Here is a 27,940-nt window from a genome sequence, read left to right as displayed (position 1 = left end):
GAACTCTTTGTAAGACTGATGTTCTGTGCTTCCGCCTATGTACCTACCAAACTGCGTGCGCTCTATACACGTACGCACATGTTCTCCGATCCCTATCTATACCGTGTACGTGTACAGTACGCGTGTTTACAGTGGTACGATGTGCCGAGTACTTTGTATGCAATCACGACGTGTTACGTACGTAAAGCTATGGTGTGATGATCACTGTAAACTTTCTACGACTACTCTACGTCTAATTTCTTCCTAGCCTAAGACACGACCTTTGTTTGACACTGAGTTTTCAGCTCGAGTACCATATCAGGTAGGTGCACAGGCATGTCTAAACACAGACTGTCCCCCTTACTCGATTCTTGGTATCTGGCCCCACCGTATGCACCACATGCAGGCCCCCGCAGCTAAGTTAAATCAAGGGAGATACCTCCCTGAATGTACGTTCAGTCAGTCCGCAGCGTGTGCGATAATGAGGCACGAACGACAATTTTATTCAGAATCACGTTTACGCAGTTTGTGCCCTTGAGCCTGACGAGATTTCGCGATACTTTGCGAGAGTTTTTGCAGAGGTCGCAACAACAGCTTTCATAGCTTTCGCAGTGCATTGTTTGATCCAGGATGGTTAGGTACGTTATAGAGCTGATTATGCACATTAATTTGATACCTTATTTCCCTATTTTTGATGTCAATATAGTAGTCCATTTTAGCATCAAAGTAAACGATTATTTTGCCAATGTTCAAGAAGCCTTTAGATCATAGTTTGATGTTTTGCTAGTTCCTGAAACTTGAGCGAGTATGATCAATTAAAAAACGAAGAGGGGCACCATTTTTAAGGTTGTGAATTTTCCTGTTGAAAACAAGGCAAATTACGTTTTCTTACTGGAAGTGGGGTAGTGAATGAACACGCGTGGAATGTGTTGTTGATACCCAGACAATGGTCGTGGACAATGGCCAGGATTGGAATGTTTCATGAGGAATTCCACTATCGCAGCTAGTCTCTGTTCATTCTGAAATGTGGTGTGTGCAAGCACATGGAAACATGTGCTTACTTCTTTCATGTGCATGCATTTCACCCTGTGTCAAGAATTCAGACTAGCAGTGCTTGGGGCAATCCACATGAATAATTGATTAAGCATTCATGTGCCTTGCAGCAGAGCTCGGGACAGGTGGCAGCCAGGTCCATTGTTCAGGGTCATTTTAAGTGCACACTCACATACACATCATTGGTTCCTGTGTAAAGTTCAAGTTTTGTATAGAGCGTGAAAATTCGATCACAATCTGGAACCTAACATTTAAAACTCACAGCATTGAGTCAGCAGCCAATGGATACTACGCAATGCGACACGACGCGTCTTGCGACAGATTTCGACCAGTCACAGACCCGGAATTCCGGTGCGAATGCGAGGATAATCTTTTTAAACTCGACGCTAGACATGTCTCTGAATGTTGCTAGTTCCTGACCCGTATTGAAATGAAGATGGGAAAACGTGCCCTTATTGTGATACTATATACTTTAGCGGACATATTCTTCACCATATTTTAGAGGGGCATGAAAGATTTCAGGTTATTTTTTTGGCGTCAAACGTGAAGGAATATTTTTGAATACAATACCGAACGTCGAGAGGGATTTTGATATTCTATATTCCTCTTTTCTGTTTATTTTAATCATGAGCATATTTGCTTATGTTTTCTCTTTCAGTCGATACTAAAAGTGTCGAAAACTGACGAGAAATACTCGTTCTACACGGATTTATTCATGACCATGTATCTGCTCATTACGGTAGTGCGTATGAGGCTGTTGGTCGCAACAGGGAGGTGCAACAGGGAGGTGACCACCTCCCTGGTCGCAAGCAAGGTTTCTAACGTAGTTACGTAGAATTTAATGTTAGATCATGTTACCTGAATCTATGGGCAAGGTGAGATTTGTAGGAAGCCTAAGTTCCATTCAATTCCAAAGAGATAGTGATTTAGCCAGGGGTAGTAGTAGAAGCTAGAACGTCAGTAGGTTCATGGGCAAAATACGGACGCCATTTCTTAGCTAACAGATCGATAGAGGGCGTATTTATGTGGTGTAATAGCAGTGATTTCTGTGCATGATATGAATACAGAGCTACCAAGTCTTACGCACGCATTGTGAGCGAGACTCGAGCATTTATTTTAGGGGTCGTCTCACGATCTCACGCATGGCACCCATTTTTCTCACGTATGGGGCAAAGTCTGGAATTAGGGCCCATAATAAGGAGCATGGTTCAAAGGATTAAAGTGATAGTTACAATTGAAGGTAGACATAAGGTCTAGGCCTATATTTTCCTTTTGTCTTTCAAAATAAGTAAAAGAAAAGATAGTCACTTTATTATGCACCTGATCGTGCCATTAAGACTATAAAAAATGAACTTGGCATCCCTGTGAATAGATGCTCTGTACATAGATGCACTGCACACACCATTATGGTGGAGGAAAATTTATCTTGTACACTGCCACTTGACAAGGGATGCCAAGTTCAAACAATTTTTATGAGTGAGATTTTCATGACTTGGTATCTCGGCGTGCGAATGTGCGAGCGAGTGAGGGTGTGGGAGGGTTTTTCCTTCCTGTGGCCTCCCACGGTAGGGAGCTTTTTCAATTTTTTGCTCTTGATACCCATGGTGCGGTCAGGTGCACACTTCAGTGATTATTTTTTTTCTTATTTTGACAGACAAAAAGGAAATATACCCTCAATTGCAACTATCACTTAAATCTTTTGAGCTATGCTCATTATTATAGGTCCAAGTTACAGACTTCGCCCTATGCGTGAGAAAAATGGGTGTCATGCATGAGATTGTGAGATGGCCCCTAAATTCTAGAGTCTCGCGCAGCATGCGTGAGACTTGGTAGCTCTGCTTGACAGAGGTAGGCACGTAAGCAGAAACCTAGAACAGAGTGAGCGTGACGTGATCAACCTAATATGATGAGCTCAGTCATAGACTCTTTCATGGACTCCTTAGGGTTAGAGGATGACGTGGCGCAGATAATCAGAATGATTGAAAAGTGGTAATAAAATACGAAAAACAACATTTCTCCCTTTCATTTTTCCTTTTTTTTAGGGGGCATACAGGGGAAGAGACTACATTGTACTTAGGTACGAGTTCTTAATTGTCAGAAATGTATCTTTATTGGAATTGGGATAATTACCGTACCTAAGATTCTTTAGGAAATTTGCAAACTCCGTTCCAGTCTTGAACTTCCCCTTTAATGATAATGGATAATTAGGGTAGTTTCAGGGTGGTACACAATTTCTTGTTTTGTTTTTTTTTTTTTTTTTGGGGGGGGGGGCAATTGCCTGATTAGGCTAGGTAATTTTGATACTTGCAAAACACTTGCCCGAAAATAGATATCATTTGCCCGAATTTTCTTACTGTAAAACAAATTTTTGCGTGCACTTTAATTTCGGGAGCGCCAAGAATCGCGAAATTAAAATGCACGCGAAAGTCCTTGTTTACACTACATGCATTGAACGCCAGTGGCACTTCGCGAAAATTTCATGCCACGAAAAAGGCTGTCGGTTCCAATTCGCGAAAAATTCGTGCCGCGAATATATCATGTTGTACAGTATTTAAATATTATTAATAATCATGAAACAAGGTTTTATTCTTTTCTGTTTCTGTCCTAATATCCTTCAAAATGTTTGACATTATTCAATGAGTTTTGGACTAGTATTTTTGTTAGGTATCCTATCAAAACTGCACAAATTTTCAGGTAATTTTTCATTGTTTCATGCGAATATTGTCAAGTCAGAAAGGCATGAGTTGCAATACTGTTACTTCATGTGTTTCAGTAGCAAACATTGTAGAAGTTTGGGCCATTCATCATGCGATACATTAGAGACAGTCTGTCAAAACCAAATATGCTGGAATGTTAATTATTTAGGATTGTTATGATATTCAAAGATTACTTATGTTTGCATGTTATATTAGAAAAGATATATATTTTATTGCATAATAACATTTTTGTTTTTTGTTTCAGAATTCCTAATCATCATTTGGATCTGTGGAGGATTTGGTTTTTCTTTTTGTGGACGGAGCAAAGTGGTCATTTTCCTGGTATAGTGCTTGGGTAATTCACTTTAGCGGGCTAAATTACTGTGCAATGCCAATTATCTTTAACACTTCAGGTACAAATGTTTTTTGGAAAGAGTTGGGATTTGGTAGTCTACTGTGGAGATAGCAGTATTTTTTTTTTTAGATGATGATCTGATTTTGATGTGAAATGCTTTTTCCTTAGACCCCAGATTGTGTATACTTGGGACTCATCTTCAAGAGGCTAATGTATGAAGGACACAAGTGCAGTTTTGGACTGGGGTACACGTGTTAAAAGACTGAATAAAGCACACAGTGACATCATATTAGGGGTACAGATTTCGATCTGTGTGCAGCAGTTGGATGTTATTTCATCAGTCATCATCCTAGTGCCAAACTGCAGTAAGGTCTACATGGTAGCTTTAAAATACAGGCAATATAATGTGATGTAACACTGTACAATATGTAGTATTCCTGTGAGGGGATATGTCTGCCATTGGTGTTTATGATAACTGGCATTGCACTATAGTACTTAGTATATCCCACCATACCTGCGTATTGTTGGTAGTGACTAAAGGTTATACAATTATTCACTTTAGGAGGGTAAGTTATTGCAGTTTTTTTTTTTTTTGGACACGAATCGGGCTTGTGTGGTCTATTGTGAGGATACCAGTATCTTCAATAGACTAATAGTGCAGTTTTACCTTGGGTTCATGAGAGATGGAACAGAGCACTGAATGATTTCATTTGAGTTGTACGTGATTGCCTATTGTAGGTTTTTGTCGAGCCCATTGGAGGTGAGGGGCGGGACTAAGGGATTGTGTGCAGTGTCTGTCCCTCCTTTATCCGCTCGTCTGTCGTCTGTCTGTAACGCTTCAAAAACTGGAATATCTGTACTGAGGGCTTCAATTTTAATCAAATTTGGAGGGTACTGTGGTTATGCAAAGTTACACATTTTACCAAACAGCATGGTCACCTTAAGATCAAAGGTCACAGGCAGGGGTCAGTGAACTTTAAGGGCGGAAGTCAAGTTTTTTTTTATGGCGTGTTTCGATGATGGCTCATAACTTTTGATGGATATGTCTGTTTGCAACCAATCTTAGGTGGTAAATGTTTCCTTGGGAGATGAAGGTAACCACAAGGTCGGAAGTCACAGGCAGGGGTCAATGAACTCTTAGGAGCCAAAAAGTTGTTTAGGGTGCATTTTGATAATTTCTCATAACTTCTGACGGGCATGTCTGTTTGGATCCAAATTTAGGTGGTATATTGTCAAGTCAGAAAGGCATGAGTTGCAATACTATTACTTCATGTGTTTCAGTAACAAACAGTGTAGAAGTTTGGGCCATTCAACATGCGATACATTAGAGACAGTCTATGTCAAAACCAAGAATACTGGAATGTTAATTATTCATGATTGTTATGATATTCAAACGTTACTTATGTTTGCATGTTATATTAGAAAACATATATATTTTATTGAATAATAGCATTTTTGTTTTTTGTTTCAGAATTCCTCATCATCATTTGGATCTGTGGAGGATTCGGGTTTTTTTTTTTGTGGACAGAGCAAAGTGGTATAGTGTTTGGGTAATTCACTTTAGCGGGCTAAATTATTGTGCATTGCCGATTACCCTTAACACTTTAGGTACAAATGTTATTTTTTGGCAGGAGTTGGAATTGAGCAGTCTACTGTGGAGATAGCAGTATTTCTTTTAAAGGGGAAGGCTAGTAACTGATCAGTGGGAATCAGTGGAAATGCTGGGAGATGATTGTTTCAATCCTTATGGGATTCATTCAAGAGTTCATTGTATATCTATTGTTGTGTGAAAATGATTTGCTTCAGAATGGTCTCATATTCAAGTAATGTGCAGTTTAATGCTTCCAGGTTAGCGTCCCTGGTCCGTGACGGAGCATTAATCTGCACATTACTTGAATATGAGACCTTTCTGAAGCAAATCATTTTCACACAACAATAGATATACAATGAACTCTTGAATGAATCCCACAAGGATTGGAACAATCATCTCCCAGCATTTCCACTGATTCCCACTGATCAGTTACTAGCCTTCCCCTTTAAGAAAATGAACTGATATTGATATAAAATGCTTTTTCCTTAGACGCCAGACTGAGTATACTTGGGACTCATCTTTAGCAGGCTAATGTACCAAGGACACATGTGCAGTTTTGCACTGGGGTGTTAAAAGACTGAATAAACCACACAGGGGTTCAGATTGTGATCTGTGTGCAGCAGTTGGATGTTATTTCATCAGTCATCATCCTAGTGCCAAACTGCAGTAAGGTCTACATGGTAGCTTTAAAATACAGGCAATATGTGACGTAACACTGCGCAATATGTAGTATTCCTGTGAAGGAATATGTCTGCCATTGGTGTTTATGATAACTGGCATTGCACTATAGTATATCCCACTAAAGTAAATACTTGCGTATTGTTGGTAGTGACTAAAGGTTTTGCAGGATGTACAATTATTCACTTTAGGAGAATAAGTTATTGCAGTTTTTTTTTTGGACACGAATCAGGCTTGTGTAGTCTATTGTGAGGATACCAGTATCTTCAATAGACTAATCGTGCAGTTTTACCTTGGGTTCATGAGAGATGGAACAGGGCACTGAACGACTTCATTTGAGTTGTACGTGATTGCCTATTGTAGGTTTTTGTTGAGCCCATTGGAGGTGAGGGGCGGGACTAAGGGATTGTGTGCAGCGTCCGACCGTCCATTGTCGGCTTGTCTGTCGTCTGTCTGTAACGCTACAAAAACTGGAATACAATTGTATCTGTACTGAGGGGTTCAATTTTAATGAAATTTGGAGGGTAGAGTGGTTATGGAAAGTTACACATTTTACTAAACAGCAAGGTCACCTTAAGGTCAAAGGTCACAGGCAGGGGTCAATGAACTTTAAGGGCTGAAGTCAAGTGTTTGATGGCGTGTTTCGATAATGGCTCATGACTTTTGATGGACATGTCTGTTTGCAACCAAACTTAGGTGGTAAATGTTTCCTTGGGAGATGAAGGTCACCACAATGTCGAAGGTCACAGGCAGGGGTCAATGATCTTTTAGGGGCCAAAGTCATGTTTTTTAGGGTGCATTTTGGTAATTTCTCACAGCTCTTGACGGACATGTCTGTTTGGAACGAATCTTATTTGGTAGATATCTCTTGGAGAGTTGAAGGTCATTACAAGGTTAAAGGTCACAGACATGGGTTACCAAACTTTGAGAGTTAGAATTTTTTCTATTCTGTGCAAACGGACAAGAGACATTTTGGCAATTGTCTTGTTTATAAAGGAAATGTTTCCTTCTTCAAGTTGTTTACGAGGGTTTTAATGTACTCTAAGGACACAAGTGCAAGTTTTGCAGTGGGGTGATGACAAATGGAATATAGCACACATTGACATCACTTAAGTGATGTACACTGTGTTGTGTGTAGGCCCTACACCAGTTGTGCTTGTTTTCATCAATTTTTTATAGCCTACTGCCAAACTACACTACTGTTGTATGGTTGATTCAAATTACTGGCAATGTGTACTGACTTGAGATTACAAAATCCCTTGTTTATAGGGTTAGTATTGCTGTAAAGGAATAGGGAAGACTGGGGTCAAGTGGGACAAAGGGTGAAGTGGGAGACTTGTGTAGCTCTAAAACCATTTGGCTAATTAAAAATTATGTCATATTAATTAGTAAAAAGGTGTGTGTAAGCACAATTCAGAAATATGCCAAGAGTTTGTTCACATTCCTGCTGATATGAGTAGTACAATCCAAATGTATCAGCACACTGCTTCCTAGTTTGCTGTGTGTCACTTTGGATTGTTCAGATCCGTGAAGACTACTGTAGCACTCACAATAGATGCATTGTAAGATGGAATATACTTGCCTTTGCCATTATACCAATACCTTTTCCATTGAGACCAATTACCTTTGCCATTGATACGAATTACCTTTGCCATTGAATTGATACCAGTAACCTCTGCCATTAAATTGATACCAATTACCTTTGTCGTTGATACCAATACCTTTGCCATTGGTACCAAAAATTTTGATTGAATTGTTAAGATTGTGACAAAAGGACCTTATTTTTACTTTATCATTTTGCATAAAAAAGTACTTTGAATTTGTCATGAAATTGGCACTTTGTTTAAGGCCTGTCCTTAGTATTCATAAATTCCATCAAGGTAGCATGTCACCATTCCAGTCTATTCATATATTATTTGAATGTTTATATCTTAAACAACTGTGAGGGGGATGAAAAACAAAAATGTGTTTACGGGGTTAGATTTTGCAATTTTATATAACAAATAATTTTTGCTGGCATTTCCAACAAAAATAATGAAAGCTTCTCTTTGCCATAAAGTCAGTTCGCTTGCATGGAATGCGTTGAAAATTACAGAATATAGTCTTCATGTAACTTATGATATTCAGTTGGTAAATTTGTAAATAAGTGCATTGATGTCTTTAAAATATTTTTAAAATACCGTTGAGAGAGGGCGCTAGGGTCTGGAAGACAAACTGTTTCAGTACCTCTCAATTATTTATTTCTGCATGAATCATGTTCTAATGTGGTACGGTTCCATGACATTTGCTCTCGCAACAATAGCTCCGGTCTACTTTTGCCATGATAACCCTAAACCTAACGCTAACTGTAATGCTAACCCTAATCCTAAACTTTGCATTGTTCTGAACAAAAAATGAAATCATGTCCTTGACCTTACCCTTTAATGTTTCGAGATATGTAGACTGGAGCAAATGTCGTGTCACCCTTGGTACATTGGTATACATGATCATGGTCATTATATCAAGTGTGCTGATGAGGATGAGGAAAAAAAGTCATGTTGAGGTCATGTGTTCCCAATTATTTGTTTATTGCTATGTCAATTTTGTTCACAATTGATGAGAGTGATGAAGTCCACATCTAGTGTCCTGCCAGTCAGAAGTCAAATTTATCTAATTTTTTATTTTTGCATCAGATATATGTCAAAACTTTATGCATCTTTTGGTAATACTACATGTATATTGATGAGGAATATATTGTCAAAGGAGATCTAGAAGACAAAACATTATATTGGAAGACAGCAAGTGTTATTGCGTAAGAAAGTCTCGGAAAATTATGCTTCCCTCAGGTCACAAAAGGAAGTAACTTCGAAAGCTAACTTTGAGTGAATGAAGAAAATGATATTAGTTTTTCCGCTCTAATATAATGGCTACCCCTCCCGGTTATATTATAAAAAAAAAAAAAATGAAGAGCAGATATCATCAGTTTGATTTTGCCACCATAATTTCGTTACCCATAGTGACCTCTTAGTAATAGTGCAGTCAAACTTGAAAATTTCAGAGTTTTAGATCGTAGGGCAGCATAATTTTCCCCTGACTTTGGGAGGCAGGATCAGAAACCACAATATAATTTCAACAAAGCTAATGTTCTTTTTGTTTTCTTTCTTTACAGGTCTGTGAAACCCCTGGATAAGAAAACAGGATACAGGTGAAACCCCTGTAAAACAAAACAGGATACAGGTGAAACCCCTGTAAAACAAAACCGGTGAACAGGTGAAACCCCTGACAAACGAGAAAACAGGTGAACAGGTGAAACCCCTGACAAACGAGAAAACAGGTGAACAGGTGAAACCCCTGATATAACGAGAAAACAGGTGAACAGGTGAGACCCCTGTATATAACGAGAAAACCGGAGAACAGGTGAGACCCCTGTATATAACAAGAAAACCGGAGAACAGGTGAGACCCCTGTGTATATAACAAGAAAACCGGAGAACAGGTGAGACCCCTGTATATAACAAGAAAACCGGAGAACAGGTGAGACCCCTGTATATAACAAGAAAACCGGAGAACAGGTGAGACCCCTGTATATAACAAGAAAACCGGAGAACAGGTGAGACCCCTGTATATAACAAGAAAACAGGAGAACAGGTGAGACCCCTGTATATAACAAGAAAACCGGAGAACAGGTGAGACCCCTGTATCCCCTAACAAGAAAACCGGAGAACAGGTGAGACCCCTGTATATAACAAGAAAATTGGAAAGTATATAACAAGAAAATTGGAAAGTATATATAACAAGAAAACCGGAGAACAGGTGAAACCCCTGTATATAACAAGAAAATTGGAAAGTATACATATAAACGAGAAAACAGGAGAACAGGTGAAACCCCTGTAAAAACAAGAAAACCAGAGAACAGGTGAAACCGCTGTGTATAACAAGAAAACCGGAGAACAGGTGAAACCCCTGTATATAACAAGAAAATTGGAAAGTATACATACAATCAAGAAAACAAGAAACGAGTGAAACCCCTGTATATAAACTGGAACAGAAGTGCAGAGAGTCATAATGATAATAAATGCAAAGAGTGATAGTACACAAAAAGTGCAACCAGTGATTTAACTGAATAAGTAGAAGGGGTGGAATTGCAGAATAAGTGTTAAGAGTAATATTGGAGATTAAATACAAAGAGTGATATTACACTAAAAAGAGGAAAGAGTGATATTAGGGATAAACAGAGATCTGAAAGTACGAGTACTAAAAAACATTGTCATTTGTGAATTTGTCTTGGGATATAAATTGTGATAGAGAAAAAACGGGCTTGATTAGAGTAAATACAATCTTATAAAATTGCTATTACATACTTTAGAAATAGGCAAATTTGTAAAAAAAAAGGGAACCAACCTGGGATATTTAAAGTTGCACAAATAGAAGACTGTGATTACAAAGATAAAACTCTATCTGCTCTAACTGAATTTGAATCTTCAGCAAACCTGAATCTTTGATCCTACTCTATCTTGAAAGAACTTGAAATAATTTCAAAGAGAATCAGAGAGAGAGAGAGAGTCTCAGAATCAGAGGCAGAAAGAGTCGGAATCAAAGACAGAAAGAGTTAGAATCAAAGAGAGAAAGAGTAATAAGAGAGGAAGAGTCAGAATTGAGGAGAAAAAGAGTCGAAATCTAACAAAAGAGTTTTAAGGAGTGTTGAATAAAGAGTGCATTCTGTAAAGGAGGTGAAAACTATAAAGCAATCAGAATTGAAGAGAATCATAATTGAAAGAGAATTCTCTTACAGGAGGCGAGAAGTTTGCTGAAAATTTAAAAATAGAAATATAGTCTTGCATCACTTGAGAAACGGTGTCTTGAGTGGGGAATTTACGGTAAAAGAGAATTGAAGAGCGCCATCTTAAGACAAAAGCATTATATGTGGTAAACGTTATTGCGGTAGACAATTTATAAGTCTTCTTCTGGTGGCAAGATAGGTGTACACAAAGATAAGCAAAGGTGCGAGTGCTATAATCGCATTCCTGAAATTGCCGCAGTAGCCATTACTAGCAGGTAATAGACAAAGAGCGTCACCTGTTGGTAGAAACAATTAAGAATACACACATTGCACAAAATAATTTTTCTTGGCAGACAAAAAGCGACACCTATTGGTAGTAACTAATTAAACAACACACCTTGTACAAATAATTTTTCTCGGTAGATAAGAAGCGCCACCTGTTGGTAGAAACATTATAAGGACTGGTGTCACAGCCTCATTGCAAGTACATTGTACAGTGTAATACAGTTCACGTATATATTAGCTTTCAAGGCAATACAATTCTACAATTTTGTTGTCAATTGCAATACAGAGTACCAGGGGTAGACCTGATTCATATAAGTATAGTGATTCAAGGAATATATTGATTGAACAGTACATTTATTTGGTAATAGGTACCTACTTTCAAAGCCCTGTAGTTTGACAATGGAAGCAAGTGAATTCAAGAATGTTATTGGTGATATCCTAGATATCCTCCATAGTTGCGACTTGAGAAATGTAGAGGTCAGTGAATGTGATGCATGTTGTAATGTGATCAATGAAAATGAAAGCAGAGTACCATGTGAGGATTGTGGCAAGCAGTTTCATGTGATGTGTACAGGAACTATTTCTGAGGCTAGACTGTGTGATGCAAGGTTGATTTGGATATGTTCAGCATGTGGAAGCAATAATATTGCCCACCGCATCTTTGACAAAATTGGCATTCCCTGTCATTTCAACAGATATGAGGTTCTCAAAGACATTGGTGATGAAGATTCTGGTGCTGATGTTTCACATTCATCATGCAAGAGCAACCAGAGAAGGAAACCAAGCAAGAGACTGAAAAAGAGGTACCGGTATGTGAAAAGAAAGGACAATGGAATTCTAGAAATGACAAATGTGTGTGTGCAGAAAAGAGCAGATTGTGAGAGAGATGAATCAGATTCGACTTTCATGACAAATCTGACCAAGAGCCAATTTCAGCCATTAGAAACTGCAGTGGATGATGGTTGGATAACTGTGAAATCAAGGAAGACAAAAGTGACTACATCCCAAACAATGACTGACAATCCCAAGACCAAGACCTTTAACAAGAGCTCAGTGAGATCAGTAAATGGTGTGCCTCTCCAACCTGGTGTGACCTACATTGGCAAAGCAATGAAAGCCTACTATCTTGAAAAACAGAAAAGAGCCAAGACCAGCAAGGGCAAGAAATCAAAAGCAGAAACAAAGCAAAAAGAACCTGGTAAACTCGTGAAGCAAAATGTGAATGCAAACTTGGACACAGAACGAAATGATAGTCTGCAGGTATATACTGAATCTGTATTGAATGTATATTCAAAGTGTGTTCAGTCACCTCATGTGATGGCAAAATACACTGAGCAGATCTATGCAAAAACACAGAGAAGTTGGGCTGATGTGGCTAAAAGCACTCCGAATATGAGTGATGAATGTTGTGTACCGAATGGTGATCAGACTACATGTGCCTCTGTCCCTTCCACAGACATTGAAAAAGAAGTTTGGAATGTGAACAGGCTCTATGGAGGTGGAAATGCACGGCAACCAAGAAAGAAAGGTTGTTTCACGAAGATCAACAGACAAAGTGTGCTACCGGAAACAAATGCTGACTCACAGGTGCGTAATAATGGAAAGGTCAAACCTGACATTCCTGAAGGAGAACATGTAGCAAAGAATGAAAAGTTGTGTAAGAATGAAACATCTGACCATGAGGACAGTAATTCCACAAGTAGAGACAACACAAGCTCGAATGATATCTCCAAAGTGAAATGTGACAGAATGCACAATGTGCATGAACTAAACCCATGTTACAGTGGAAGAAAAGATGTTGAAAGTGACAGACAAATATCAGTGAAGGAATTGTTCCCTGTGAATTGTTGTACAGATGTAAGTGTTCACTCTCCATGTCAGAGACCTGTTTCAGCTACACAGTGTGCTGAAGTTTGTAATGAATCAATATTCTTGCCTGAAAGTGAAAAAACTACTAATCCATCTGACTGCATAGTAATGAATGATGATTCTGCGAAAAGTGCTGACCACCACAATTCATATGATGTACAGGAATCAATAGTACATGTATTAGATGATGAACCAGCTGCAAGTGATTTAGAGACTGAAGAACGTGTCTGTAAGCATGTTTCACTCTCAAGTTCTGAATGTGGTAGAAGGCAATCATATCCTATGACCAAAACAATCGCACAAGGAAATTTTAATCAAGGTGATCAACGATTTGGTTACACTGCTGGCAAACAATGTGCATGTAATTCCCTTGTGGCAGTTCTATACACCCAAACAAAGAATGGAATTGAAATGAGATCTCGTGATCTTGATCAGATTCTGACACTTGGGAATGAGTTGTATTATTACATAAAGAAGGATTCACCACTGAATGAAGAGCTTGTAATGATAGATGAATTACCCAAGGAACTTCATATTCTGGATGAAAAATTTCAAATAACCTATGCTGAATCAAAATATGGAGTGTTGGATGGAAATCAAAACAATTTGTCAAATTTTGGTGCTTTGTCATTGAGCCAAGCCTTAGAACAAGAACTATGCAGATATGATGCATGTCTTATGAATTTTGCTGAGAGTACATTTGCAATCATTACACATGACAATGGTTATTATGTATTTGATTCTCATTCCAGAAGTCATGATGGGTACTTGGTACAAGATGGATGCAGTGTCTTGCTTAGCATTTCATCATGGCAAGGTATACAGGTACACTGTTTGAATTTGGCAAAATCAATGGCATGTGATTTACGTACTACTCAGTTTGAACTAACCGGTCTGGCATTAGAATCCAATTCTAAGAAAAATGCATTGACAACTAGTGGCTCCAAGAGATCAAACTCAGTAAATACTGCATGTAGGAATACAAATGATCACAATAGCAACATTTCAAAACATTGTGATCATGTTAAAGGAACTAACAGTGATAGCTGTAAGACTCAAAATGAAACAAAGAAAAACAGAGTAAATGTAAACAGTGATGGCTATGGGAATGAGAATGAAGTTGAATTTGTTTCAGTTGAAAAGACAACAGAAAGAAGAGATCGAAATTTCAAATTTGTGCCGATTACATACGTAGACAAACAGTCTTTGTGCAATAAATTGAATTTCAGTTACAGTGGTACTGCCAATGAATCAATGGAGGATAGAAATGAAAGTTTGTATATTGGGAAACCTGTAAATATCAAGAGAGTTATGGGTGATGGCAACTGCTTTTACAGAAGTATTGCTCATGTAGTTACTGGCAGCGAAAGAAACCATTTCATGCTCAGGAAATCCAATGCGGCACATTTGCTGGAAAAGGGTGATTTATTTAAGAATATAATAGACACAATGAAATATCAGAGTGTCAGGGATTTTGTACTTCAAGAGAAATTGATGGATTTAGGAACATGGGCTGGTCACACAGATATTAGTTCAATGGCACATATGCTAGATCGTGATATATATGTGTATGATGATCGAACAGAAAATTGGCAAATATTGTCTGCAAGAAAACCTGGATACTACAACAAAGTAACAACTGAGAGAGGCATATATATTCTGTTCACTGGAGGCAATCATTTTGACGCAGTGGAAAGTGTAACTACTGTTCTGTCTAGTACTTTGGATGAGAAATTACCTGTATTTCATGTGACTTCAAATACAAGTGTAGAAAACAAGAAGGAAAGTCATGATTTATCATCTAAGATTACTAAAACCCTGACATTAAAGAAATGCAGTGTTAGAATGAGGAAAATGACATCAAAACAAATAATGGCAGCAAACCTGCATGAGGCACAAATTCCATTACAAAACACATGTGAACAGACAGTAAATGTCGATATTGATGCATCTGAGGTGAAACAAGTGGGAGAAATAAAAAGTATTAATCTCAAGTACAATCCTGTGAATAAATTTGATAGAGAGAAGTTTTGTTGCAAATTAGGTATAAAGGTTAATGACAAATGTAGCAGTACTGATATGCAAAAAGATATGGTAGAAAACGATGATATTACTATTCTGTCACAACCATTGACTATCTATAGAATTACTGGTGACGGAAATTGCTTTTACAGAGCTATATCATATGTCACATGTGGCAAGGAAGATTCACACCGTGATGTTCGAAAAGCAGTAGTTAAGCATATTTTACAAAACAAGCAAGATTATGTAAGCCTTTTAAGATCGGGATACACAGATATTGTAAAATACATTGCAAAGGAAAGAGTATTCAACAATGGCACATGGGCTACAGAATTGGAAATAATGGCCTTATCAAATCTACTAGATACTGATGTTCTTATATATGAAGAAAACTGTTCAAAATGGAATTTATTTGGTGCAAGCAAACTTCAGTTTGGAATTGTTACATCACAAAGAGGTATTTACTTGCAACACACAAATGGCAATCATTACGATGTTGTAGAATCTGTGTGTCCAAGGATCCAAACACCAAGTTCATCCCAAAACTTGTCAAGACCACAAAACATTACTGATATGGAAACACCTGTGACAAGAAAGAGAAAACTCACAACAAAGAGGAAACTTACAAAACAAGTAAATGATTGTGAAATCAATGTATTGAACGATGAAGTATTAGAGGATGACATTGAACGTGCAGTTAAAATGAGTAGGCATACTGAAGAATCTGAAGAAGTTAAAACTACTAAGCAAACTACGAAAAGGAGAAAACGAAGAAGAAAAAGTTATTCTAATGTTACTAGACAAAAAAATAGAGATCAAATGAGAGCACGGCGAGAAAAGAAAAAAAGTGAGCAAAGGCAGTTAGAAATAGAATTTTCATCAGATGATCAGCCTTTACTATTCCGCAAACTAAAAGATGCAGTTGCAAAGAAAGTAAAATATCAAACAGATGTAAATTACAGGTTAGAAAAGATAAAGGAAATGAAGAAGAGACAAAAAGACAAGTACTCCTTGGATCCCACTTACAGAGAAATTGTCAAGAAAGCAATGAGCACAAGGATGAAAGGGAGATATCAAAACAATGCTTTATTTAGAGAAAGGCTGAAGAAAATGAGGAGAGTTTGCTATGGAACCAATGTTCTATATAGAGAGAGGCTTAAGAAACTGAGGAAAGCTAGATATCAGAACAATGCTTTATTTAGAGACAGGCTTAAAAAACTGAGAAAAGCTAGATATCAGAACAATGCTTTATTTAGAGACAGGCTTAAAAAACTGAGAAAAGCTAGATATCAAAATGATGCTTCATTCAGAGAGAGGCTTAAAAAACTGAGAAAAGCTAGATATCAAAATGATGCTTCATTCAGAGAGAGGCTTAAGAAACTGAGAAAAGCTAGATATCAAAATGATGCTTCATTCAGAGAGAGGGTTAAGAAACTGAGGAAAGGTAGATATCAAAGTAATGCTTTATTCAGAGAGAGGGTTAAGAAACTGAGGAAAACCAGATATCAGAATGATGCTTCATTCAGAGAGAAACTTAAAAAAATGAAGAAAGCTATTTATCAAAACAATGTTATGTTCAGGGAAAGATATAAGAAATTAATGAGAAAAATTTCGAACATTAAGTACAAGAAAAATTCTGTGTACAGACAGCAGGTTGCAATGAGAAATGTGAAACGAAAAAAGCAAGAAAAAATGAATATGACAAATTGTGATCATGTTTTGAAAAAATTTAGAGAAATTGTTTCACATGGCCCTGAGTATGTATGTTGTGTATGTTTGAAATTATTATTCAAAAATCAAGTATTGAGGTGCACAAAAGCAAAATATAACGATCCGAAATGTGTAAAAGAGGAGTATTTGCATACATGCAGTGATGACTGTGATATTGACTGTCAAATAGTAAAGTCACCAAGAAATTCTTTATGGATTTGTTACACTTGCCACAGGAAATTATTAGCCGGTAATATGCCTGCTGAAGCTAGCAGAAATAACTTAGAATTACATGCTATTCCAGTGGAACTTCAAATTCTGAATCAGTTGGAAACGCATTTGATTGCACTAAACATTCCATTTATGAAAATTTTGAACCTGCCTAAAGGAGGACAATATGGAGTACATGGCCCAGCAGTTTGTGTACCATCACGCACAGATGAAACTGTAAAGATCTTACCTCGAGCAGAGACTGATGATCAATTTATTCGTGTAAAACTGAAGAGGAAACTGTCTTATAAAGGATATTATGAATATCAGTTTGTCAAGAAAAAGAATGTGCTTGCTGCATTGGAATATTTGAAGCAAAATAATAAGTGGTATTCTGATATTGCTATAGATAATGAATGGAGCTCTGATTTATCAGAGAAAAATATTCAAGCAACTTGTGTTAAACCATTGGATTCAAGTGAAACTAATGATGACGATGACGATGTAGAAGATGATCAAGATGGACAATTACAAGGCATTCAATTGGATACATGTTTGCAGAAGGTTGATATGAGGCAAGAAGTGCTTGATCAGTTTTTTGATGATATTATATGCTGTGCACCTTGTGAAAAGAATAGTCCAGTTTCACTGTTGATGGATAAGAGTAATGAGGCAAAATGTTTTCCTGCTCTGTTTCCAACAGGCCAGCCAACATTTCATGATACTAGATTCATTAACGTAACACTTGGTCGTTATTTACATAATCGTCTGATGCATGTAGACAACAGATTTGCAAAAAATACAGAATATATCTTCTATGCTCAGTGTATTTATGAACTGCAACAAATACTCTCAAATGTTTCTATAGCTCTCAGAAAAAGCTCAGAGGAAATAGATAATCCTACATCGCTGCAATGCTCAGATCTAAAAGATGCAAGAAAGGTTCGTGAGATATTGGATTCGAATAAAGGGTATAAATTTCTGAAGCAAATACGGGGAACACCTCCATACTGGCAATCTACACAGAAAGATGTATTAGCAATGGTTAGACAACTTGGAAAGCCTACATGGTTTGCATCATTTTCATCAGCTGAGATGAGATGGCCTGAAGTTATTAATACATTGCTAAATCAACAAGGTGATAGAAGAAAAGCAAATGATTTGGATTGGACAGATAAGTGTAATTTGTTAAAGTCAAATCCAGTAACAGTAGCTCGTATGTTTGATAAACGATTTCATGCATTTTTGAACAAAGTGATTCTTTCCGAGGCAGAACCTATTGGCAAGATAATTGACTACTTTTACAGAATTGAATTTCAACAGAGAGGATCTCCCCACACACACTGCTTATTCTGGGTTGAAACTGCACCTTACTTGGGTATCGACAAAGATGAAACTGTCATAGATTTTGTTGATAAATACATTTCATGCAACATTCCATGTGAGGATGAAGATGAGGAACTATATGAAATAGTGAAGAATGTTCAGCTTCATTCAAAGAAACATTCAAAATCATGCAAGAAAAAGGGAACTGCCTGTAGATTTAATTTTCCAAGACCAGCTTCTGTGAAAACATTTGTTGTGAATCCTAAAGTTAATCCAGAAGTTACTGATGAAGCTCAAGATATTCTGTCTACAGTAAAGAATTCTTCATGTATGGAAGGGAAATATGATAATGCTAGACAGCTCTTTGAAGCTCTTGGGATGTCTCAAAAGGAATTTGAAGATGCCTATAATTCTGTAGCTACAAAAGAAGATATAGTCATGAGAAGAGATCCAAAAGATATATGGGTGAATCAATACAATCCATTCTTACTCAGAGCATGGAATGCCAATATGGATTTGCAGTATATAACAAATGAATATGCCTGTGTTGTTTATGTTGTGTCATACATGTCAAAAGCAGAAAGGGAGATGGGCTTGCTCTTGAAAAATGCAGAAAGTGAAATGAAAGAAGGCAATGAAGATGCTCGAAAAAGTATGAGAGAAATAGGACATGTGTATATGCAAAACCGTGAAGTTTCAGCGCAAGAAAGTGTGTATCGTGTTTGTAGCCTGAGATTGAAAGAGTGTTCAAGAAAAGTTGAGTTTATACCTGTTGGACCAAACCCGGTGAGAATGAGTTTACCATTGAGTGTTATTCAGAGCAGACGAGACGATGATGATAGGAGTCCATGGATGCCGAACAGAATTGATAAATATAAAGCCCGACCTGATGGTTTTGAATTTGAAAATATGTGTTTAGCCACATTTTGTTCTAAGTATAGACTACTCAGTGAATCTGATATGAAGGGTAAGAAACAGAAACAGAATGTATTCAAATTGAGAGATCAGCTGGGCTATGTACAAAAGCGATCAAGAACCAATGATGCCGTAGTGAGATATCCTCGCTTTTCACCGACTGTAACCCCAGAAAAATATTATCAGAGTATACTGCAACTATATTTGCCATTCCGTACTGATAAACAGTTAAAACCTGATCAATTTTTGACATACCAGGAATTTTATCAAACTGGATCTGTACAAATGTTTAATAAGAGTCTGGAAAGTGTCAAAAGTATTGTCAATGAAAATCTCAGGCAGTATGAAAAAAATGCTGATACAATTGATCAAGCACAAGAATATCTTGAGAAATTTGGTCCACAAGAAGATGCATGGGGATTACTCTGTCCAGAAACAGAAGTTGAAAGACATGAAACAGCTAAAATCCATGTAGAAGTTGAAGATGCTGACAATGAACTTAGAATCCCAGATCTTGAGTCTAAATCTCAGGAGAAAGAGTCATATGGCATAGAATTTCGATCATGTAGCATTTCAAAAGAAGACAGTAATGTCTTATTAAGAACTTTAAATAGCAAGCAGCAAAAGGTGTTCTACAAAATACGACAATGGTGTCTTGACAGAGTTAATGGAAAAGAACATACAACATTTCAGATATTTGTGACAGGTGGTGCTGGAACAGGAAAAAGTCATCTAGTGAAATGCATATGTAATGAAGGGACAAGAATTCTTAGTAGAATGATGCATAATCCAGATGATATTTCAATTATGAAAGTAGCTCCAACTGGAATTGCAGCTTACAACATTAATGGTAGTACTATTCATAATGCTCTGTCCATACCCATTTCTGCTACACTACCATACCAACCCCTTGGAGAAGAAAAGATAAGTCATCTACGTAGTCAGCTGGGTCAACTACAGATACTTATAATTGATGAAATATCAATGGTTGATCAGAAGCTATTGTGGTATATACATGGACGTTTAAGGCAAATAAAGCAGACACGTGATGATGCTCCATTTGGAAAGGTTTCAGTTATTGCAGTTGGAGATTTCTATCAGTTACCTCCAGTAAAAGGTACTCCTTTGTATAAAGATACATTCCAAAGTTCTTTATGGACGGACAACTTCTCTATGATTAACTTGGATGAAATAATGAGACAAAAGGGTGATGCAGAGTTTGCTGTTCTTTTGAACAAATTAAGGATTAAAGGAAAGAAAGATGAATTATCTAGTGATGATATAGCAGTTCTTCAATCATGCCAAACTGGAGAACAGTGTGAGGATGCATTGCATATATATTCTTCAAACAAACAAGTAAATGACTGGAATAAAATAATGCTTCACAAGAAATGCACAAATATCATATGTATTGATGCAGAAGATTCTGAACTTGGTCATGAGGGTAAATGCAAAACATGTGACAAACCACGGAGATGGACTAAAGCTTCTTTGCTACCGTATCTTTGGATTGCTGAAAATTGTAGAGTAATGCTCATCAAAAATGTGAATGTGACCAAAGGCTTATCAAATGGCTGCATTGGCACTGTAACTGACATAATAAGAGTAAATGAAAATGCAAGACCCACAACTGTGCTGGTAAAATTTGACAATGAAAAAGTAGGAACTCAGGCAATACAAATGCAACAGGAATCAATTGGAAAAAAATATACTAGGAAACAATTTCCCTTGAAATTAGCATACGCATGCACAATACATAAAGTACAAGGCATGACAATGGAAAAAGCTGTTGTTTCTCTGAAAAATATATTTTTGCCCGGACAAGCATATGTAGCTCTGAGTCGTGTTACATCATTATGTGGACTAACAATAGAAGATTTTGATCCAAAAGTTATGTATTGCAATCCAGCTGTTAAAGAAAGTTTAGAGAACATGCCAACATTTGTTGATGAAAAGAACATTGACAATGATATCTCCATTGCAACTATGAGTATAATGTTACATAACATTCAAGGTCTTAAAGCACATTTCAAAGATATCCAATCAAATTTCCTACTTAAAATTGTTGATATTATTTGTTTAACTGAAACTTGGCTTAATGATGACATTTTTGATGTGAATTTAGATCAGTTTAAAATGTACAATCAGCCTCGGTCAAAATCTTACTCGGATGAAAGTCCCTTATTTTCTGCACTGAAAAATCAATCACATGGTGGAGTTGCAGTATATAGTAAAATTAAATCTATTAGTAGGCTGGGTTTACATGTCAATAATCTGGAATATATTACATTTGCAGTAGCTTGTCCTTCATGTCTCATTTCAGTGATATATAGACCTCCTAGATATGACAAGAAACAATTTTGTGAGAAACTGAAGAGATTACTCATAGAATTGCAGCAAAGAAGTACAAAATGCATAGTTATTGGTGACTTCAATGAAAATCTGAGACAAGGTTCAAGTGATTCATGTGTGCATAAATTGATGTGTTCTTATGGATATCAACAACATGTACGTGATGCAACGACAGAAGGTGATACATTGATTGATCATGTATATAGCACAGGTATAGATACACTTCATGCTGAAGTTATTCCCCTTTACTACAGTTACCATGAGGCTATTAGAATACAATTTTGATGAGTGCTATTGTGAGTTTATGCAAAGTAATGTGGTGTATGTACTCAAATCAACTAACATTTATTTTCATTTGTTATCATATTTTCTTTTGTAATCCAGAGGATGTGGTAAACAGAAGTGAGTGTCAATGGGAGAGAGTATACAACAATAAAAAAAAAAACCTTAGTAGTAGTGATACATTATAATCAATACTGAAGTGAATGAAGTAAAAAAAAAAAAAAAAAAAAAAAATATATATATATATGAATATATGCAATGAGCAAAACATGTAAAGCATGGAAGGATCCACTGAAACATGCTTGTGAATATGAAGCAAGTCTTCAACAAAAGTAAGACTATTTCAGAAAACACTGACATTATAAGACAAAAAGTGACAAGACGACTGTAATATTAAGACATGAGAATAGACAAGAACATATGACAGATATAATGATATTAGTTTGATCGTTTATTGAAAGAAATATTGTGATCCATGACAATGAGAAACGAAAAGATGAGAATTGTATCATAGCAGAAATTACTTAGAGACTAATCCTGGCCGTAAATGAGTTTTGGTTATAGTGGTATTAATAGGATATTAGGTGACAGATGATGTAGATTCTAGATGACAGTTACCAATTTTGTTTCAAAGTAGTTGCTAATGACAGTTACTTTTGTCAGGAAATCAAAGCTCTAAAATATGTTCATTGCAGCGTACAAGTAATACAACGTAGAACAGAAATAAAATGAATGAGAACTGATATACAACTGAAGTAAGACAAAGAACAGACATGAGACAGACACAGAACAGCAATATAATATAGCCTAAAAGATTATTGTGTCTGCTGTAGGAACTAGATTTTGCAAACTGATCATCTGAGAAAATGTACTGTGTTCTAATGCAAAAAGTTAAATGCTAAGGATAAGCTTTCTTGATTGTGTCATAGGTGTCAAGAGCAGTGGCGGATCCAAGCAGGGAGGCACTGGGCTCACACCCCCTTTATGGGATTCATGGATCTGCCTCTGATGAGAAGAAGTTTAAATCAAGAGAAAGGAGGTAATGAAACAAAGTAAGAGATGTGGGTGTATGCAAAATTCTAATTTACATTGATGTGTTGTAATTTATATCAACGAATACTTCATAATAAAACACAGAGTGACACCTATGACTGATCATGTTTTTAGCACAGGATTCGAATCAATAATGTATGTGGTATATATCACAAGTTTTGAAACCCTTCACATAAATCATTTTAACCAGTTTAAGTGCTCAGACCCCTGTTTCCTCAAAAGTTTGTATTGATTGATTGCTATCATTTATTAGTCTTTGCCAGCCATTGTGCGAACAAAGAGCTGGCAAAATAACATAAGTTTTGGATTATATCTATGTGATCAACATCCAGTGGCTTTTCTTTTGCCTGTTGAAGGTTGAACTGGCCTGTGTTTGTGCCTGACATGTCGTCTTTTCATCCAAGTGTTTCAGAGGTGAGTCTTTCTGTTCTTGAAACCTCTCCTTTTCAGCACACTCAAGCCAAAGGCTTAAGTGAGCTATTGCGATCACTCGTCATCTGACATCCGCCGTGCGTTGTCTACCGTGCATCATGCTTAAACTTTTTACATTGCCATCTTTCTTCATTAAAACTCCATGACCACGTTTCACTGAACTTCCCTGGCAACGTGCATTCGGGGATAGGATGTCAATTCAGATGGGCACCATTTCACATCTGGTTGGCCCCCCAAGTTGAAAAAATCTTTAAAATTTCTTTTCTTTACAGCCAAAAGTTACACAGCCAAGTTATTACTGGTAGTACACTGATGGTTGTAGTTTCATGTTCGTTCATATCAAAATAAGGGGTGACCCCATTGGCATCCAAGGGAAGGGTGGGAGGGGTCCAAATAGGAGCCTAAATTCTACACGTTGATCTTTTTGAAAACCATATGATTGAGCTTCACCAAATTTGGTGGGCTCAAAGGCCCCAAAATTAAGGACTCTTTAAAAATCTTCTCTAGAACCAGAAGTGATAGAGCGAACTTAATACTGTACTTTGAGTTCGTACATTGATGGTTGTTATTGTAAGTTACATGTAAGTTGTTCATGGCAGAATGGGGGGGGGGGGGGGGGGAATTGAGGGGGTTAAATGGGGACGTAAATTTTACGTGTTCATTTTCTTTTTGGAAAACTCCCTGGTAGGTACAGTAACATGGAATTAAGGAATTTTCCACATACACAAATAGGATTAGAAATGATAGATTTGTCAGTATTTTTTTCTTCCAACTGCATAGTCAAACTTTGTACATACAGTGTATTTGACAGGTATTTTCACTAGTGTGACAGAATATGCAAATGGACACCATATCCCCAGCTCTCAATGCTACCCTACCCCCTCTACCTTTGTGACTTTGCTATGTTTGAGGTTAGAGTCTGCAAGATTACTTGGAAGGTGAACATGCGATACTTGGGTGAGCACAAGATCCTGCATTTCTTGTTTCTATACCTTCTTTAAATAGGTGCTATAATTTTTGAGAAAAGCAGGTTCAGTTTTACTCAATGTTTAGACTAGATACTGAGTAAAATAGAATGTGTGTTCCAGAGTTTTGTGAAATGCAATATGCACAAATATGTATGTATGTACAGAGGAATAAGCCAATTGTCCATGGCTTAAAGCATGGTTTCAATTGTACCACCTTTGTGAATTCGGGCCAATGTGTCTGAATTACATACAAGAAAGCATTTTGATGTTAAAGTCCATATCAATAACAGGTATCACATGATATATGTTTACTTTTTTCCCAGTGGACAACAAATATCATTTTTATGCTAATATTTCAGTGATGTTGAAAGAGGAATTTCCAGCATTAGTAACAGTATGTCTCCCATGTCTTTTTGGCCAGGTCACGCTCAATGGAGAGAGCATGCTAGCTTTGCATTGTTCTCTTGATGTGATACAGGGACTAAGAGTCTACTGGTTAAAGGCCCAAATGAATCAGACCATCTGTGGATCATGTCTATCTCAACTGTGTGGATGACTGTCAACCCTTGAGATGGAGAACAGCAATGAGAACCCAGGGAGGGGAATAAAAAGTGTCCATCCTGGACACTAGAGAGGGTTGGTTGCAAAAATGGAGTGGACAGTTGTGGTCATTGTGGCTCCCAGAAGGTTCAAGTTTCAGTGATGATTCCACATTGTTTGTCAGTGCATCTGTGAAGGAAGAAATTGTATTTATGTTAATCATGTTTGTTTAAGACAAGCAGTATATGTGTGTGATGCTAGGAATTAGGAGAAAGTACACAATATTCTGTCTCCATAAGGAGACATCACTTGAAAAATTTCATGATGTGTCACACACCAAGCATAATATGGTATTTTGAAAACCCAATATTACAGGAAACACCGTGATATAACATTTGTGGTGTGTAAGATTACAGTGAAAGCTGTGCTTCAGCTGCACACTTCTATTTTGATTTCATTCAATGTATCTCGAAGAGTCAAATGATTCAGATTTTTATGTATACTGATGTGTTACAGAGTTATGTTAGCAGATGCAAAGACAGTATATCAAAACTCAACCGGCCAGTCGCAGGAAAACTGTTGATCAAATATTCGGTTTATGTCAACTGATTTGTGTTAAAACAACGGAATTTGTGTTCTGTTGTATTCATGAAAAAATGTTGAGTGACAGTGAGGCCTAAAGAAGCCAAAATATAATGTCCTTTTTGTCAATTGATAACCTGTATATGTATTTAGTTACAGAGTGACGGAGTCACATTTGCGTGTCGAGTATGATATTGATATTTTCCAGAGTAATTTGCACATGTATCATAACATCCTATAACGGGTGACAATACATATGTGTGAAGGGACAATTAAAGAAATGTCCCTATGGTTAAATTTTTAGCTCACCTGAGCCGAAGGCTCAAGTGAGCTATTGCGATCGCTCTTCGTCCGGCGTCCGTCGTGCGTCGTCCGTCGTGCGTCGTCCGTCGTGCGTCGTGCGTCGTCCGTCATGCGTAAACTTTTTACATTTTCATCTTCTTGAGAACCCCATGACCGGTTTTCACCAAACTTGGCAGGTAGCATCCCTAGGGGGGTAGGATCTCAATTTGTTCAAATGGGCACCATGGCCCACCTGGGGGGCCCCAGGGGGGCCCAAACACCCTAAAATTAAGGAATCTTTAAAAATCTTCTTCTCTAGAACCAGAAGTGATAGAGCTTAGTTAATACTATGAGTTAGTACATTGATGACTGTAGTTTCAAGTTTGTTCATGGGGGAATCAGGGGTGCCCCCCTTGGGACCCAGGGGAGGGGGATGGGGAGGGGTCCTAATGGGGCCTAAATCGTACATTTTCATATTCACTTTGATATCCCCATGTCTGATTTCCACCAAACTTGATAGGTAGCATCCCTAGGGGGATAGGATCTCAATTTGTTCAAATGGGCACCATGGCCCACCTGGAGGGCCCCCAGGGGGACCCAAACCCCCTAACATTAAGGAATCTTTAAAAATCTTCTAGAACCAGAAGTGATAGGGCTTAGATAACACTATGAGTTAGTACATTGATGACTGTAGTTTCAAGTTTGTTCATGGGATTGGCGGAATCAGGGGTACCCCCCCCCCCCCTCCCTTGGGACCCAGGAGAAGGGATGGAGAGAAGTCCTACACTACAGTTGTAATGGGGCCTGAATTGTACACGTTCATCTTCTTCTTAAAAACCTCATGATTAATTTTGACCAAACTTAGCAGGTAGCATCCCTCGGGGGATAGAATCTCAATTCCTTCAAATGGGCACCATGTCCCTCTTGGGGGGCCCCTATGGGGCCCACCTCCCACCCCTCCCCCCTCCCACATTAAGGAATATTTAAAATCTTCTACTCTAGAACCAGAAATGATAAAGCATAGTTAATACATACCATGAGTTTGTACATTGATGACTTTACGTGTAGTTCCAAGTTTGTTCATTGCAGATCCAGGGCTGCTTGCCCCCCCCCCCCCCCCCACCCTGGAGTTGAGGGGGGGGGGGGATCCATATGCAGACCTAAGTTTCCAATGTTCTCAGGTAAGAGTGTGCAAGAATGCATGGAAGGTGAAATTGCGATACTCGGGTGAGCGCGTGACCCGCGGGTCTCTTGTTGTTGTTGTTTTGGCCAACTTACGAAGCAAAGTTGACGTAAGTAAAAGATCTTTATTAGTAAGTACATTGAGCAGATGTACACATGTGTCATAGTGTTTAAATACAATTTTGTTATAATCAAGGGATGCATGCTGTTACCTCATTAAGTCAAACTCCAGTGATAGTTCGTACTCAAGAAAGAGACATATCTTTGCAACGGTCAGCACAATTTCATGATGAAAGTGTATGTTTGGTTTCCACATTTAAAGATGAAGTGTATGTGTTAAAGAAAAAGAAAAAAATACATATATTATACACTATACTATACATGCCTGAAGTTATGTAAGTTTATTGGTCCAGCATGTGAGGATATATTTACAGCCAAGACTACCAGAAAGCACAGTCTCAGTCAAAATATTGATACTACTGAAGAAATGATTGAGTACATCTATTGTAATCTTTCCGGATTATGTGCACCTGTATGTGCACCCGTTGAAAATAATTTCACATGTGGATTACTGTTGACATTGCATAATTATTGTATTTACATGTTTTGTAGGGGGCTTGTTAAATTTTTCATGTACATGTATTGTTCTAAAAGTGGGTGATTGATGCCAGAGTTTTAACTAATTCTGATTTAAAGGCTCAAAATCAGTCATTACAAGTGTAGTATGCCAGGTGATGTTTCAAGAAAGCAACTCAAAACTATTTGAGTTTGTAATTGTGTAAGCTGAATAACACACAAGAACAGTGAAGTAAGCCTTACA

The 27,940-nt window shown here is 37.5% G+C and overlaps 1 protein-coding gene across 3 annotated transcripts; it reads left to right on the top strand.

The window, feature by feature from the left end:
* Positions 1–103: 103 nt before the first annotated feature.
* LOC139735553 (uncharacterized) lies at positions 104–27,940 on the top strand. 3 transcript variants are annotated; one of them, XM_071646308.1, is made up of 10 exons: positions 104–301; positions 3,994–4,083; positions 5,555–5,620; positions 9,501–9,665; positions 12,091–12,204; positions 12,852–12,982; positions 14,017–14,089; positions 23,011–23,120; positions 23,491–23,548; positions 24,956–27,940. In XM_071646308.1, the coding sequence occupies exons 6-10, from the start codon at positions 12,888–12,890 to the stop codon at positions 25,088–25,090; spliced, it is 471 nt and encodes a 156-aa protein (XP_071502409.1). In that variant the 5' UTR covers positions 104–301; positions 3,994–4,083; positions 5,555–5,620; positions 9,501–9,665; positions 12,091–12,204; positions 12,852–12,887; the 3' UTR covers positions 25,091–27,940. The 3 variants fall into 3 exon arrangements, 2 of the variants coding, with proteins under 2 accessions (XP_071502409.1, XP_071502410.1); XM_071646309.1 differs by lacking the exons at positions 104–301; positions 3,994–4,083; positions 5,555–5,620; ... (1 more) ...; positions 12,091–12,204; positions 12,852–12,982 and having other exon boundaries at positions 13,668–14,081; XR_011711217.1 differs by lacking the exons at positions 104–301; positions 3,994–4,083; positions 5,555–5,620; ... (2 more) ...; positions 23,491–23,548; positions 24,956–27,940 and having other exon boundaries at positions 9,827–12,198; positions 14,017–22,214.

Source organism: Diadema antillarum, unplaced genomic scaffold (assembly GCF_040938485.1).
Source record: "Diadema antillarum isolate AM-2024a unplaced genomic scaffold, OU_Dant_1.0 seq00000585_RagTag, whole genome shotgun sequence".
NCBI lineage: Eukaryota > Metazoa > Echinodermata > Echinoidea > Diadematoida > Diadematidae > Diadema > Diadema antillarum.
The sequence above is the reverse complement of the archived record's forward strand: the minus strand, read 5'-3'. Positions and strand labels throughout refer to the sequence as shown.